Raw genomic sequence first — 12,840 nt, 5'->3', positions numbered from 1 at the left:
AGAGAGCTCATTCATGTTTTTTAAAATGTTATGAAATGGCAGGACAGAGATTGGTCCTCTGTGTTTAATGAGGACCTCTGTGTTTACTGTTAAAAAGAAAATAAAATGCAAAGGGTATAAGAAACACATAAAAAATGACAAATTACTATGATACTTACTTGAAATGGATAATGACAGACTGGTAATTTTGTTACAAAGGGACAGTATAACATATGCATCATGACAAACATATGCATCAGACAAAGGGACAGTATAACATATGCATCATGTAAGCAGTCAGAATGATGGAAAGCCTTTGTCTCTCATTAGATGAATATAATATTAGAGGTGTGTGGAGTAAGAAGAAACAAATAAAATATTATTTTTACACACTGCTTCTTTTTTTTCTTTTATATTGCCAGAGATTCAGCTTTATTGTAGAGTCTGAAACATATTTGTAGAAGTATCAAGTCTGGGCAGTTGTTTGACTTATTTTTTATGTTGGATGAATCTTCATCATGGGACAATCTTTTCAGCTACTCAACACAAAGTTAAAAGTGTTACATCATCAAGACAAACATCCAGTGGACAGTCACATCCCCAAGTGTGCAAAATCTGGAATCTGAGTCAGCTTTCTTTGCTTTATACATTTTGGAAGTATTGTACACAACTTTTACCTCTGGCTTAGTGTCATTCCAGAGTTGATTTGCAAAACAAACCACTTCACTGCTGAGACTGTGATTAAAAAATAAAACTGCTAGTTAACGCCTGTAGAAATCAGGCTTTGATAATTTTCTACTGATAAAGGATCAGTGCTTGCCAATCAATACTTTGAATTATGTAGCCTTTCAATCAAATTATATTTTCATGTTCTTTAAAATACTGGGTACTCTCCATCCATGTGGCAGATATATAATCCATCACAGTTGTTTTAATCTTTTATTTGACGAAGAGTATATAATCCTTTGTAATGTAAAATAGACCACATTATGTCAGCAGAACTTAGACAATTACTAGACAGTATTTAGCATAGCCTTTCTTTTATACTAATCCCTCATTTTCATCTACCAAATTGTATTTATTTCTGCATTTAGCAACACCAAATATAGGGGAAAATAGAATTTTGACAGATTAAATAACATTATAAGAAGACAGTATGCTATCAGCAGAGCTTGAACAAGGTGGAAAAGGGGAAGACATTAAGTAAACCTTGATACAACACCATGTGCCTCCTGCAATGAAACATGTAGCACAATGCCAAAAAATCACAGATGTATGCTGCAGGTAGAGGTAAAGCCTGACACTCAAGAGCACAAGGGCATTTCTGAATCCTTGGCTGCAGTGCTGTTACTCTGTAATGTATTTCCACATTTTGATGTACAGTCCTACTCCTCTTCAGGGGCTGTGAAAATTTTGTATATGGAATCAGTTGGCAGAAAACAAAAAACTGTTGGCACACCAGAGACTGCATCCCAGTTGAGCTACAAACTTCCTAAGAGAGCTTGTACAGCAGTGAAGGTCCACCTTCAACCCCATTTAACTCTGAGTTGCTAACTGAGGGTTTCTGTAGCTGAGATCTGCTGTTAGTGTCAACAAGGAGAAACAGGAGCTCCCGGAGCATGGCTCAAACCATCGGCTAAAGACAGAGTTTACAGCAGTTGTACTTGGCTGTATCTATGCCTTAAAACTCAGGCACCATGTTGGTAATCTTTTGGGCATCTGGGCACCTCATCATGCTCAAGAGTTTTCAGCAAAATACAAAGGTTCTGTAAGAGCGTCACAAAGGAATGAATGGCTTCAGAGTGGGGATTTACAGCATCCCAAATGCTGAAAAAAAGAGGTGGGTAAAGCAAGGGACAGGAAACACTTCAGACAAAGTTGTGAACCTGAAAGAAATGAATCTTACCCCTTTTTTTAACTCAAGTGCACTTACCAGAGCTGCAGAGACTGACTGACCAGAGCTACTGACTCCTGGAAACATTCTGGATCCTCCTCAAAAATTTGACAACTAGGTCTTCCCTCATAAAAGTGAGGAAGATGTTTGGTTGTGTTTTTTTTTTCTTTCAAAATATATCTGAAACAGAAAACATAAGAGTAGCTGCCCTCCTGTATTTAATACTTCAGTGATTACAATACTCCACCAAGACATGAGGTATTAGAAGTCACACTTTCTATTTCCTGGAATGGGAGTTTAATTCCCCATTTCCTCTTTTCAAGAAAGTTCCTAAATCAACAGTATAGACTGTGCTGTTTGAGAAAAAAAGGATGTCAAGGAGCAATTTAACTCTTATTAAAACAGTCCACATTCTGTGGAATAATTAGATGTTTGGGGGGAAAGAGGGAGACTAAGCTACAATAAGAAACATTATGACTCTTTAGCCTAAGGGAGCAGTCTCTTGGGGCAGTAGAACTGTAGATCATGGTCGCTGCTCTTACATAAACAGCTATTGAGGCATGTCTCATTTCAGCCAGCAAAATCACTGAGACAGCAGGACGTTTTATTAGGAAGGAGAAAAAAAAAAGTTTAATCTGTCAAAATGGAACATCTGGTCACTCTTGCTTATATTTTCTGATGCTGAATTAAAAACATCACACATTTAATGTGTGTGCATTTAAGCTGTAATCTAATTAGATGTTGAAAGTATTCTGGTGCCACTCAGCCAAGATGCCAAAATATTGTTTTTGTTTGCAGACAGAAGCTGCTGCGTTTACTGATACTGTGTTGTACCAAGCTTTCCTTCACCCAGGTCCCATCATCCTACAGTAAGCAGCAGGGGGATACTAATCTTCTGCACTAGCACTTCAATTTTCTCATTACAAAAATTGGCTTCATCTTCCTGGCTCAGCAAACCCTGATCAGTGTCGCTCAGACCTTGGGGGCCACAGACTGGGAGCAGCGAGAGAAGAAGCAGCGCCAACTGCAACAGCAGATATTTTAGCAACAGCTGTCTGGTTTTGTATGCTCCTCCTGGATATCAGTTTGAATGCTCCAGTTTAGCTGGCTTGAGGTGTTTGTCCCCACTACATATTATAGAGCCAAGAGGATGCTCTTTAGAATGGAGTAACAAGAACTGTCAGAACAGCTCAGCAGATTGTTAGCATCTTCATACATTCTCAAAGCACTGAAAGAGTAATCAGAGCAATGATAAAAACCTAACAATATAGGTATGCAGCTATAAACCAAAATGATCTTAAAATCATGCTTTACATTTGTACTGAGGCTTGTATACAGTGCATTTTACTATTCTTAAGTTTCATGGCATATCTGAGAGGAGAGTTCATAAGCCCTGTTGTGATAATGTGAAAACTGAAACAGAGCAGTCCATCTTCCATGCAGTGTCAGTGAGTGAGTAAATGGCACAATGGGAAATAGCAGCCAAGCTCCTTAGCTTTCAGCTTCACGCTCTAACCACTGGTCTATTCAAGGGACTGAATGGGTCATTTATTCCTGAAGTATACTTTCCACTTCAGTGTTCACATGCAACTGCTGTGTAGAGACAGAAATTAAAAACACAGGAATGCCTATTAAATTCCTCTGGTTTTGTATGTTTAGGAAGGTATAGGGCTCCCTACGCCCAGAACTGTGAGTACTTACACATAGTAGTAACAGTCCAGGTAATAGGCCACTGGGTGAGATAATTATATGATTTCCCATGGCATCTCCTAGGTCTGCAAAATCAGGTCTTAATTATCATGAAAAATTATTATTTCTGTTTTGGAATAAAAATTGAAAAACAGAAGATACATTAAAATAGTAAAAAAATATATATCTCTCTTATTAATAAAGGAAAGTATCACAATAACACTAATAGTTCTCCTGTAATGGCTGTTGTTTTCACATATGCTTTGTTGCTCTTTAGGCTCTGGTCTTGTAAGTGCCATGAAAATTCTTACAGGTTTCGCATGCCATCAGCTCCAATTTCATTCATTTTGGCAAGGCTTAATTGTGAGGTTTCCATTTTGTCCACTAATTTATGTCAAGTGGATCACAAGTATTCATAATAACCAATTTCATCTCTTCAGAAAAATGTTACTTCTTTCCCTGAACAAAATACTTTGTTTTTCAAAGCTGTACTTTAATAACTGCCTTTAAGTTCTGCAGGAACACAATATAACAGCTGAGTTCTAAAAACTGGAATAATGTATCTAATAAAATTTCCTACAATTTTTTGAGAGGTAAAATGTAATTACCTCACTTGGAATTTGTCCAAAATCTAATATTAACACTCTCCTTTCACAAAGGCACCAAGAGTAGTGTTTCAGAACTTCAGCTTATGTTCCCTTTCAAGCATGTGACCCCAGTAAATTATAATAATGAACTTAATGTCACTGATTCTTGAAGATCATCTGTGCATCAGCAGTTCTTTCAAACGGTCACCTAAAGATGTCTTCATCCCTGCCTGGGTTAATTTTCCTGGGAAAATTCTCTTAGAAGCGTTCTAGCCAGAGTTCTTGGCTGGAATTGTTCCTGACTCTATTAAAAGAAATAATTACAAATAAAAATGTTGAAGCTACAAGGAGCTATAGCATTATGAGTTGGTGGAAAACAGGGAACCAAAGTATTTGTAGGACTGTTGTCCTTTATATTCTCTCAGGTATGTAATGTTTAATGTGACTGTCATGCAATGCTGACAGACTGTTTTTTTTAAAAAATGTGCAATTTAGTTTCCCATAACACACAGAGAGAAATAAGCTATGCTTTGAAGACAGCAAACAACCTTCTTCTCCCCTTCTCCATGTTATCTGTGTTATACTTCTAACTGTGAAAGAAAAAAACAAAGACAAAATTGAATAATCTTTTGATCTCATGAAAGAGTATCTACTGAGACCCTCCTGATCAAAATGGGTAGTGATAAAGACACAACCTCTGAAGAGCACAAGGGGAGTGGATATTTACTACAGATCTTCTAACTTGGGTTAATGTTAATTGTAAATTTTCAGAAATGCTGTGGATCTAGAGGCGACTAGAAGAGGATTTCATGAGAAGCATGAACAGTGTATTTAACCACTTGTTAAAATAAAATAAAAAACCCTGAAATGCATTTTATTTTCAAAAGTATTTCTGTTTCTATTAACAACGAATTATTTATAGGAATTCTGCTGTCCTTGTAGTATTTTCAGACACAAACTAAAGCCCTTGGGGAAAATTACAGCTCTGCATAAAGACACACAACATACTTTCTGACTGTCTTCAATTTTTTATTTTACTCTTTCCTGTTTAAGGCATATAGCCAGGGAAAGACATAGTACTATATTGTCTTGGTGACCAATCCCAGATGATTAATTAGAACTTTGAAATCACTCGGAAATCACAATATCATTAATAAACAACTCACAAACAACACCTTTGCTGAAATACAGTCATATTAAAAGCTTCTCAACGTACACTGAGTAACAATTAAAATCTTTTAAAAGTCTGTCTGATGATAATTCCTTAGCTAAAAACATGGCCCAGTGCTGCTTCTGAATAGTTTTTAATTATAGGATTTCTTCACAAACCAAAAGCTACATACAGCTCCCTGCAATCACCCAGGAACACTGGCATAAGATTATTTTATCTTCTATATTACTACTGGGATTATTTTATGCTGTCTCAAGCTCATCCGAGGAGCTCTTCACATTCTAAGACAGCCTTATCTTATTAACATGTGTGAACTCATACCACTGCAGACATGCTGAGTAGAAACAGAAGATCTTTTGGCATAAAACTCTTAGAGACATGATCTCTCTTTACTGCCTGTTCACCATGGCAGATTTCTTTACAGGTCATGGTGATACCATTTCTCAGTTAAGGTACTGTCCTCTGCTGGAGCTTTGACAAATAAAATTAGCCTTACACATACACATCCAAAGCCATAAATGTGTGTGTCTTGGCAACCATGTTATCACCCATTTAGTATCCAAGCTACAGTTTCCAAGTGGTCGTATTCTAAGCAGACACTTTCCAAACCCAACAGTAGCTTTCTTATGCTGCCCCAGAAAGAACTTCCTGTACACACTGGTAAATCTACCTTTGCAGTGATGTACAAGAAAAAAAGTGACAATAATTAGATTGACGACATGCCCAGAATACAGAATTACTGATGAGGGTAGGAGGGTGGGGGTGGATGGGTAGGAACTTTTCCCCTATCCTGTTTTTTACCTGCATTAAAATCTATCTGAAGTAATACGTCTGTAAGAAAGGGAGAGTGAGGGTATTCATGACTGTTTACAGAGCAATTTCTCTTCTACCCACCCCTGTTCGTTGTGATGATGCTGTCTGGCAGCTGTGGAGGTGTAGCTCACCATCAGGATCAGTGCAGCCAGAGACACTCAGCCTTTTCTGTGCATAAAACATGTTGTCATGGGAAAGGCAATGAGCTACGCAGGTGACCTAAAAAAAACCAACCCAACACTGGCTGGCAGAGAAACTTTGCTCAGGAAAGGGAAAGCATTTGGAAATCCTGGAACAGCTGGCAGATGGGAGGCAGGGGGTTAGGCAGGACATTTCTTACAAGTTGATCACTGCAAGTTGATCTGTCAATTTGACGGCAAGCAAAACCTAAACAGATTGCAGTAAAACTCAGAAGAGTTGGTTAGGGTTAGAATTTGGGCTGCTAGTAGGAGCTGACATGGTTTTCAGCTATGGGCAAATGATAGCTGTGTGCTTCAGAACTGAAAAATATCCTAGGATTACTGATGTCAAATGAATTAATTTCTGTAAATCAACTGAGCTTAGAGATGAGAGCAGGCAGTGAGAGAAAACTGTACTGGAAAACTTTTCTTATTATTCTCCAGTCCAAATAAGAATGAGAAGATCATTTGACTGTTTTGGCTTCTGTGTGATTATGTTTATTTAAAGAAACAGAACACTATTTAATTATGTATGTGAACACTTGGAACATATAATTACTACCCAACAGGCAAACTCTGTTTGGGTTTGTTGGAATGCCAATGGGCTTTTATTAGTTCAGCCCATCATTTTGTTGTGAAATGGAAACGAAAAGTGGAAAATATGTTTTCCTTCTCTAGGGATCACTTCAGCTCCTTTTTCTCTTTATTTTATCAGACTTCTTGTTGCTATGGGGGTCTTGAAGGCCTATTATTAAAACACCCTGCAGTCCTAAGGGAAGAAAAGCAAGCTGGTGCTGCAGATGGGAACAGTGTGAATGGAATAAACTATAAGCACGAAAGAATTCAAATAAATGCAGTAAAATCTATGCATTATTCTCTTTTCTTTCCAAAGTTCTGTTGGAGTTTCTGTCTTTTACCTTTCATTTTTTGTTAATATGGCGTAACTCAGTGCCATCCAAATATAAAACCACAAAAGTAAAACACAAGTTAGTTATGCTGGCTCTTCTTTGCTGTCCTTTGGCACAAAACAAGTTAAATCCAAGTTAATCTATTCTGTACAGACATCCAACCTGCAGCAGGACTGTAATTAATATAAAATACTCATAATAGAAATGACATCTTCATAGCTGTTTCAGAAAAAGAAAGCAAAAGATACAAGAAACACCTACTCGACAATTAAGCAGTGGTTTAATCTACAGGTTAAGCTGATTAAAAATTCACCAGAAAGTAGTTTTTATGATAATTTCATCATCACATTCAAACAAATTCTGGAAAATAAGTAAGATAGCCATCAGGATCTTTTTTATATTAAGCCTTGCAAGAATGAAAACTTTGATTCAGGTAACACATAAGCTTTCTGGAACTTAGTTACAATTGATGAGTACTTACCATATTTCTATTACTTCTCTTTTCTTTAGATGTATGCAGTAAATTTTTACCATGGCCAAAGAACGCCCACGTGCACTGATTAAGATGACAATATTGAACATTAGGTGAGCCACAGTCTTCTAAAAATTGGAGAAAAGGCAAGTCAAGTTATACAAGAGGAATGCATCAGAAGAAACAAAGACATTTCCTGTACTTCAAAGACAGCATCTACATTACAGAGAGTCAAAGAATATTTTTAATTACAAAATGATTCCTGATCAACTGTAGACCTGTTAGCACACATTTCTGAAGGCTAGGAAAGAAATCTGCAGCATAAATTGGATTTTTTTCTGGAATAGGAGAAGCATGTTTCCTCCTAGAAAGTCATATGAACTTCCATAAGAACTTCCAGCATTTCCTCAATTTCAAAAGACATGCTGATTTGAGAAATACTAGCTTTATCTTGGAAACGTTTCATTCCTCATTCACATCATTGTTCTTAACCTCAGCTATGGTACTGTATTCTTTTTAACCTTGATCTTTTGCCAAGAGGCTCCACCTGAAACGCATTCACTTTCATCAGTTGAAGTGTGTTGGGTCCCTGCAATGGAGTTGGAAAAATTTTGTAGATGTTTCTAGAAGAATTATACAAATGCATACACAAGAACAGGATTTTTAAGGTACTAAATTATGCATCAAAAGAGGCAGTACTTCTCTTAAAGCTGTTCCTTAAAAAAAACTATTGCATGCCTGCACAAAACAACACCTGTTGCTACCATTTCTATATTATAACATTCATGTAAACATATTGGGAAAAGGAGTACCTGCTAAATGTGAAAACAGTGGCTACTAGGAAACAAAGGAGAGACAACTAGAAAGGACCCTGGGCTTACCAAAGTAAATACTTACATACTCCTCTAGAAGACAAAATATGCTTTTCACACTTCTTTTTCTACATGCCTACATTGATTCCGTTTTTGAGACAATTCACCTTGAAAGGCACAATAAGTACGGCTTTGCAGATCCTCTTCTAAAAATGCTTTTAGTATGGGTGGCCATCAGGACTATGTGAATCACGGAAGTTATGTTTCTGCAGCTGAACAAAAAGATTGGAAGAAGAAAAAAAATTATATTTTGTGCCTAGTCAGAATGAATACTCTGTTAGGACTTCTTTGTGATTTTGGATTTTTTTGAGAGAAACACAGGCACTATGAAAATGATACCACAGTGGCTACACAACTACTTGCAGCACCATGCAAAATGAGCCTGGAAATACTGCTACTGCATTAGGTACAATACTTCCATACTACCCACCCTATGTCCATATGCACTTTATTCACATCTCCCGGTACAGAAATACATCACAGATTTTATTACGAAGTACCTTATGCACACTTGTAAGTTTGTTTGCTTCACTCTTCCCTGACCCACAGAGGCCTAAATCTTTACATGATAATTTTTTGGGTTTGATTTAATTTAATTTAATTCAAGTACATAAATAGCTGCAAAATACCATAAGCAACATATTGCTCAGCTCCTTCCCATAGGCAGTGTCCAGCTCTGAGGCCTTCCACGGAGAAAAGCTCTTTCCTGGGTGACTAACAAGCACTCAACATGAAATTGGTTCGTGAGAGTCATAAAAGAAGTAATCTTGCCCCAGAGTCACATACATTATGTTCATAGCACATACCTGTCATTATATGGCACTAAACGTATTGGAATGAACTGATTTCTTTAACTTTCCCAGATCTATATTAAAATGGATAAAATACTCTGAAACCTTTATCATCAAAGAAATGTTCTTGAAAGCTTTTTTGCATTATACCTTCATAGTTCCAATGCGTAGTGCAAGACTCAGGGGCTCCTTCACTTTATCATTAATTTGCACCATAACTAGCTACACCAACACTAACTAACCATACTTGCTATAATCTAATTCTAGAACAGCTGAAGGGAAAATGTAAAGCTGATATTGTGTTTTTTTTTTCTTTTTTAATTATTTAAGAAAGCAGTGGGGGGGCAGAGGAAGTTGAGGGTGGGGGTGATAAAATGTTGTCAGCACCAAAAATTTTACGTAACTCTGTCTTAACACTGAGGAAAATCCAACAGTATGGTGAAAGGAAATATAAATGTAAAATATAAATTTAACTGTAAAAGAGTAGGAAGTCTGGACAAGGTATTACAACCTTTACTATTTTACCATTGTGGACACTTTGACGGTAAGGCAGAATTAAAAAGGGCCAATAGAAACAGAAATGCAGATTATTTCATTCAAATCTCAATTGATAATAAAAGTAAACTCTCCCTGGTTAATTAGAATCAGTGATTCCACTAAAGTTGTTTCAACTCCTGCCATAAAATATCTCCTTTTTCAAAACATACGTGGATATTGGGCAGAGTATAGATTGCAAGTTGTACTAAGATAATTGAGTCTTTCAGGAATGTGGCTACCAATAGAAAACAAGAGGAATAGCACTTTTTGTTAATGCTTCAGGACAATGCTTTACTAGTGCAGTTGGCCACCCTATCAGGGGAATTCTCCAACCTCCACAAACTTATGGGGAAAAACATAGTATTTAGATGAGAAGCAGTATTTTATGTCTATATACTAAGCCACTTTTCCTTAGTGTTAATGAATTAAAATAAAGAAATTAAATAATAAACCTCATGACGTCTCAGAATTTGTGTTCAAAACTAACACAAAAAAAAATATACAAGTTTAAGGAGTTCCTTAATGATACAAATTTATCTATGGAGGTAATAACAAATCATAAATACTTTAGAACTGAGGTTGGGCAAAAAGTCCTTTAATATCCATCTGACAGAAGTGTCTGTGATTTCAAAAGCTACTCTGCTTGTCTCTTTCTGATGTAACTAACAGCTTACAAAGTTTTTTTTTTTTCAGAAGAAACGAGAAATACATACCAACAGCTTACACACTGGTGCTTACAACACATCTTCTAAGTAACAGATGGCTGAGTCCAAGTTTCTAGAAATTGAACCTACATTTTAAATTACTACACTGTCCAGTATGCTAGTGTGTCATTATTCAAAAACATGTATGGCCCTTTACAAATTCCATGAGAGCAATATTTCAGCTCAGAGAATATACAGTCAGTATTTACCATGAGATGTGATGAGAAGAAAGTACAAAGAAGACTTGCTAGATGTCTGTGTATTGTAATTAGAGACCTATATTTTTTAATTTTTCACCAATGCTTTAAAACATTCTTTTCATATCTGTCTATTTATACTTCATCCTTTCACTTTTCCCTTGGTAAGGATCATTATCTTATAGGTAAGATAATGATGAGTGTTCTTGGAGACAGTAATTGCTCTTTGCTGGGTAGATTTGGTGGCATCACAGGAAATATGTGTGCAAGAAGTCAAAAGGACTAGCATAATGTGAAGATTTGAAGTAGAAAGTCAGATAGGAAGGCAAAGGACACGTAAAGGAGAGGATCACAAAGCAATGAAGAAATTCGTTGTCATGCGTTACATATCTGGTGATCAAACAAAGCAAACAAGATGAAATAAAAATTATCAAAACTCTCTACTTCCTCATTTATTTAAAAATTTTTAAATTAAACTATTTTAAACAACTTTTATTATCCTGTAGGATGTATGGACTTCATTTCCTTTGAATTTAATGCTATGGCTGTGGTGGTTCTTTTTCTAACAGGTAACACACAGTAAGGACTCTTTAGTGTGCCCTCATGCCAATACAGAAGCCTTTCATCATTCCACTTTTCTCCTGCCTAGCACAATAAAACAATTTTATCTTTAGTATGTTTATTTCTCTGGATAATAAGCAGCTCAACTACTATTTAGATTCTGCTCCTATGCTTCAGAAGCGCTGTTGTCTCTTTGCCTCATTGTCTGAGTCTTACAGGTAAGTACATAAAACTTCTAAGAATTACATGAAGGTCCCTGTAGGGAAATAGAGTTGTTTGTGCCAATACTTTTGAAACGAACACTTAAAATGTTTCAGGCTGTTGGCCTTCTTTATCAATGCCCTAAGTATCAATTTGAATGGATTTATGTCTATCATTTGAATCATTACCAGTCTCAGTAGTACTGTATTTATGAATTAGTAGCACTGCATTATAACCACTGCCTAATAATAAAAAAAAGGCACTTGTTAACACAGACCTGAAAAAAAAAAAAAAAAAAAAAAAAAAAAAAAAAAAAAAAAAAATCAACATTTTTCTTTTTTTTGGCCACTTTTTGTTAACAAAAAGGGAGAGGTAACCTATGTTTTGTTTCTTTCTTTCTTTTTTTTCTAATTTTTTTTTTTTTTTTTACATTTCAGTACCTTACTGTGACAGCTGTTGGTTTCACATAACCATTATAATCTGTGTATCTATTCTTTGTTTCTTCCAATTTTGCTATAACTAAATTTCATTAACACTTTAGGAAATGTGAACATTTTCCTTCCATCTGCTAGATGGCTTTTAAAACCCATTTACTTTGATTTAGCAAATCTGGAAACAGCTGGCAAAAATGTATTTTTATTAAGTTCCTCAGATTCATATTTACAAGATATGTGACTTTCATAGTCTTTCTTAAGGTCTGTAATTGGTTTCTATTTCTCAACTGTACAATTTCTTTCTAAATGCTAATCAACCAGGTGGTCAGATGTTTAGTTATCATTCTGCACATTAACCAGTTTAATGTATCTCAGCTTAAATGTCTAGAACTGATGATTCAAATGATGTGCTTAAAAACTATAGGAACGGTTATTTAGTTTTTAGCCCTTACATTCTTTTACTTTTTAATTCTGAAGTTGATTGTGACGATTAAGTAATCTAAAAAAGAACATGAAAAATAAGTTGTGTGCACTGGGTGCCTGTATACAAAAGTGTTGATGTTTTGCAGGCTCAAATCTACCATCAGGGTAAAAGACTGGGAGATAGAGACTGGTCTATGCCCTTCTTGTTAGCTTTTTCTGCTTAGTTTTGGATGTGAGAGCCTATATACACTACTTTTATTCACCCTTAACTTGCTCTGATTCTACAACACCAGCCCTTCTGCTGCTAGCAAAACTCATCAATTTGTTTCTACAGTGACTAGTCCAGGATTCTGGTCTTTCAGAGCTGCAGAAGATATGTCCATGTGTCTGAATCTCTTGACATTAAAAAAAAGATGGAAGATGGTTTT

The 12,840-nt window shown here is 36.1% G+C and overlaps 1 protein-coding gene across 5 annotated transcripts in view; it reads left to right on the top strand.

The window, feature by feature from the left end:
- LOC106887375 (U1 small nuclear ribonucleoprotein C-like) overlaps positions 1-11,232 on the top strand; it is a 68,919-nt gene extending 57,687 nt beyond the window's left edge. Inside the window, exons 4-5 of one of the 5 annotated variants that reach the window (XM_014940841.1) lie at positions 2,676-2,742; positions 4,921-4,952. In XM_014940841.1, coding sequence (XP_014796327.1) covers positions 2,676-2,742; positions 4,921-4,937 — 84 coding nt within the window. In that variant the 3' untranslated portion in view covers positions 4,938-4,952. Of the gene's footprint in view, positions 1-2,675; positions 2,743-4,920; positions 5,565-7,730 lie in introns of those variants that run through there. The other 4 variants (XM_014940834.1, XM_014940837.1, XM_014940836.1 and 1 more) reach the window with 4 other exon arrangements.
- Positions 11,233-12,840: the final 1,608 nt, after the last annotated feature.

This window comes from Calidris pugnax, unplaced genomic scaffold (assembly GCF_001431845.1).
Source record: "Calidris pugnax isolate Ruff unplaced genomic scaffold, ASM143184v1 scaffold8, whole genome shotgun sequence".
NCBI lineage: Eukaryota > Metazoa > Chordata > Aves > Charadriiformes > Scolopacidae > Calidris > Calidris pugnax.
Note: the sequence above shows the minus strand (reverse complement) of the source record. Positions and strands in the feature narration are given on the sequence as shown.